Consider the following 4,367-nt stretch of genomic DNA (forward strand, 5'->3'; position numbering starts at 1 on the left):
TTCCAGGTACAATGAGAACTATATGTCTAGATCATCAAGTACCCTGGATAGGATGAAATGTATAAATGGAAAACTTCCTAACAAAATGTCTGCAACATTAAGTCTATTAGGTTGTATTTACTTCAGAAACGTAAGTATAAGATAATGGGTATCTCTGTCATACCCAAAATTAGAAACAGACAATAGAGGTAAGGGTTGTAGTTAAAAAGCAAACAAAAAAAACTAAGTAGAAGAGTCCCCTGTTTGAATATACACAGACTATTGCCACCTTTCACGATGTGTACATTCAGGAATATTGTACAAATAAGTAAGTACATGTGATTGGAAATTAATTTTGTTTGCAGATGGTAAAAAAAATAATAAAAAAAATAAATAATTGTATTTGTTGTTGTTGTTGTTCATGACGTCAAATGTCAGTGCCTTGAAGTTTCCCAAATCATGCTTTTAAAGTGTTAATGTCTCCAAATTGTAAAAGAACAACCAGTCACCTGTGCTGCACGGGACATGCTAGTATTTTATGGTTCTTAACAGTATAGACAAAAAGAAGAAGTGGTGGTTTGCAAGTTTTCATTATAAAATGCAACATCTTTCCCTTATCCTCTTGGCAAGGCTTTTTCTCTTCTTCTTTCCATTCTTTTCTTTGCTGTCTTCCATCTTGCGGGCTCGAATTTCCCTCATTAAATCGAAGAATACCTGTAAAGAAAAACAAGTTATATTGCTGAATCCATTGAAGCATAATTAATGGTGGTTATGTAGACTTTAGGCACCTGTATTCAAATGAAGAGACTGTTCACCTACAACTCAATTTAGTAGATAAGCTCCTGAACACTTTACGGAGTCCAGATATCTCTTGTCCAGTCTAAAACATGCATAATTGATAATGCGTGATCAGTAATGTGATAATAGTAGAACTATTGTGAACATGTATGGAGTATACAGCCAAGTAGATGTGGGCAAAAGAGTGGTTGTTTATTGGGAGAACTGCTGCACTTGGCTCTTGGGACAGGAGTAATAGCTACCTTATCAACATTGGCTCGTGTCTTTGCAGAGGTTTCTACGTAGTTAACGTTCCACTGATCGGCCCGGCTTTTTGCTTCTTCCACAGAGACTTGACGTTTATCCTCCAAATCTGATTTGTTGCCAACAAGCAGAAAAGGTACATTTTCATCCTCCTTTACTCGTAATATTTGTTCTCTAAAGGCAAACACAAAGTCAGTTGAGCTCCAGTAGCATAGTAGCATTTGTTTGCATTAAACAAGCACATATTACTTTATAATACTTGTTATAATAGGTTTTTCTTATGGAGACTGACAGTGCAACAAAGAAAGGCAATGTTAAAATCACTCACATGACCTTACTACAATTAAAAAAGTAAATGATCATATCCAAGAGGAGGGCTCTATTCTCCTCCTGCACCAACATGTTTTTTGTGTGCTAATGTTATTGACAGTTTTATATATTGTAGATCTTGATGTTATTGTTAATTTTACCCTCCTATGTTGTAATAGTGTTGTAAATACTCTTTCTCTAGTACATTTGTACCTCCTAAATTGTATCTTTTCTACCAAACCATCCTCTGTAAGAAATACTTAATATACATAATTTCATTTCCAAAGTGGTAGAGGGGACCAAAATAACATCCCTTTTAGTAATCTTGGCTATAAGTGAACAGTGAGTGGTTGTCTAAGATAGCATCACTTGCCTAGAGAAAGCAGCCAGTAACTTTTGAAGTGCAAGCTGTTTTATCAAAATGTTTCTGAGCTCTGGGAGAATACATTTGGTTTCTTCAAAAGAAGCCTAGGTTACTTGTATAGTATAATTGCACTTTAAGGATAATCAGGATTAGTTATGGTGATTTCATCAGTTAGTACTGGAGTAACAATTGTTTCTATGTCTTGAAAAAACTGCACCACAGTTTCTAGTCTAATTGAAAACTACAACAGACATGGCCATATGTTCATCAGACATTTCCACTCGACACCATATCGTATTCCTAAAGTACCGCCTGTCAAGCCATATGCGCACTCACCTGAAATCTGCTGTAGCAGCAAAGGATTCCTGCTCTGTGATAGAGAAGACACAGAGGAATCCCTCTCCACTTCGGAAGTAATTGTCTCTGATTGCCGCATAGTCCTCCTGACCAGCTGTATCCAGGATATCGATCTGGACCTCCACACCATCGAGTACAACCTTCTTCCGATAGCTGTCAGCTTTAGTTGGTTCATAGTCTTCCACAAACTGTGAAACCATACATTAAGCCTTAAGGAATTATACTCCAGAATATAACATCGGATAAAATAGTGATTCTCAAAGGAATTATGAGGAATCAAAAACATAAATAGGAAAAATACCAAACAAACCCACAAATGCTATAGTACAAACAGGACAGGAAGTTATAAAAGATCATGGAAAGGAGTTTGTTTTTTAAACCAAACTATAGTTTGGTTTTTCGCATGACAAAAACAGGACTTTGCTATAACATAGTTTCTGTATATCTATACTGTCATTTACTTGGGGGGGGGGGGGACTGAAAATGTAAGTAATACATTTAAAAAAAAATATTTTTACCTACAATATTTATATCAAATTGTACACCGCTAATTCAAATGAAAAGAAAAAAAGCAATATATATTCACTTAATTGGAAAAATATCATATGCCTGGGACTTTTTATTGCCTTTCTCAGTTTTGCATTAATTCCAGGAGCCGTCACATGCATGCAAGGAGCTGAGACTGGTTATTACTGGTTCACAAAGCGGTCTGTGAATGCTCTCTGACAGAGCGATCTCCGCAGATTGATGAGTATACGCGTCAACCTGCGTTAAAGTTTCAGCTTTTATGATGAGTTTACACATCATTTATGGGTTAATCATAATGGGCCTCGTTGTGTGTGTATCGCATGAAAGAGAAAAAAAAGAAAAGAGCCAGAACAGAGTCATGCAAGGGTGGTCATAGTGGGTCATCACATCTGACTGATGGGTATGGTCATGATGAAACATCTTACTTGGGCTAGGGATGTTGAAAATGCAATGGCCAGTGTTATTTTTAAACTTATTCCTTCTGTTTGGTCTGGCATTGCTTTGGATCTTGGTCAGCTCAGGTTTGACTGTCACTCCAATTTGTTTCTTGCCTACCCCTATAAATGTTTTTCTAAGTATAACTAATCCATAGTCAATGGTGTTTCCAACATATGTTTAAAGATAAAATGGGGGGAAAAACAGTAGGGCTTAAAGGGGAAGTCCCATACAAAAATATTGTTCTCCTTGAGCATTAAACAAAATTGTGTTACAACAAACTTCCTTATATGCAGACCTGCTGCTACTGTTGTCAGTCATGTGATATTGTATTCCTGCTCAAAGAACACACTGAATTGATACTTTATGGCAATGCTAGTGAAGTCTGTTTCTCATAAGGACTTTCATTAGTCAGGATGAGGGCTCAGCTGAGCTATTGTATTGTTTACTACAGGTAGTAGGATAAGCCAGGGTGTTTGTCTATATTGGGCTAAGATAAGAAACACAGAAAAAATACAATTAATAAAATGCAGGAGCATGAAAAAAAAACAAAAAAAACCCCCAACCATGCGAAAACTTGGCACATCAGCCTGACAGCTCACCAACGTCACTGGGCAGTCCTGGATGCACCCCGCAAGGGGGGCTCTGGGTAGCTGGAGGCCAAAAGTTTCCAGGGATGTATATACACCTTACGCGACATGCATATTCCATTGGGGCTTACCTCATCATACATAAATTGGAGTGTTAAAGCTGATTTTCCCACTCCACCGCTTCCTACCATGATGACTTTGTGCAGTGCCAAGGAATTCTGGCCTTTAGGCTTATTAGCAGCCATCTTTGGATTTTGTGTCAACTATACAGAGTAATAAAGCTGAACTGCAGGAAGAAAGAAGTAAACAGGAACTATTAATTAATTGAATTTGTAGAACCAAAGCTCATCATTCATCAACACTATCACCTGTACATAAACATGTGCTGTTTCGCTAAGCTCATTCATCAAAAGAAATCAATAATGAAATTGGTTTTGTTTGCCATTATACATTTAACTCAAACACGGCAAACATTGGTCAAATTAAAGGATGACTCAGCTGGTCACAGCCTAGTGAGTGCAATATGCATACACACAATGAATATGGCTCTAAGTAATAAAACAATCATACAAAAACATGGATTAGGCCACACTTTATTTAAAACATTCCTGGTTTAACCCCTTCGTGACAAAGGCTGATTTTACTTTTTGTACCCTTCGTGACAATGGCCGTTTTAACATTTCTGCGCTGCTCGTGTTTAGTTGTAATTTTCTTCTTTCCCGTTTACTGAACCCACACACATTAGATATTGTTTTTTTCAGGAC

At 37.1% G+C, this 4,367-nt stretch overlaps 1 protein-coding gene across 1 annotated transcript; it reads right to left on the reverse strand.

Annotated features, from left to right (window-relative positions):
- Nucleotides 1-570: 570 nt before the first annotated feature.
- On the reverse strand, nt 571-3,848 carry LOC149300681 (ras-related protein Ral-A-like). The gene is made up of 4 exons (XM_089484715.1): nt 3,735-3,848; nt 2,030-2,238; nt 1,020-1,194; nt 571-693 (listed from the first exon to the last, which is right to left on the reverse strand). Exons 1-4 carry the CDS (start codon nt 3,846-3,848, stop codon nt 571-573), a joined length of 621 nt encoding a protein of 206 aa, XP_089340841.1.
- Nucleotides 3,849-4,367: the final 519 nt, after the last annotated feature.

Source organism: Sceloporus occidentalis, unplaced genomic scaffold (assembly GCF_023333645.1).
Source record: "Sceloporus occidentalis isolate IW3139 unplaced genomic scaffold, rSceOcc1.0.p SCAF_23, whole genome shotgun sequence".
In the NCBI taxonomy this organism is placed as follows: Eukaryota; Metazoa; Chordata; class Lepidosauria; order Squamata; family Phrynosomatidae; genus Sceloporus; species Sceloporus occidentalis.

Bases quoted from the DNA above. Each gene is read 5' to 3' on its own strand.
- LOC149300681 (XM_089484715.1), bottom strand. From the start codon at position 3,848: ATGGCTGCTAATAAGCCTAAAGGCCAGAATTCCTTGGCACTGCACAAA. The intron at 2,239-3,734 runs GTAAGCCCCAAT...ATGGTTTCACAG, and splicing joins TCCAATTTATGTATGATGAG to TTTGTGGAAGACTATGAACC. The intron at 1,195-2,029 runs GTGAGTGCGCAT...GTTTGCCTTTAG, and splicing joins GCTGCTACAGCAGATTTCAG to AGAACAAATATTACGAGTAA.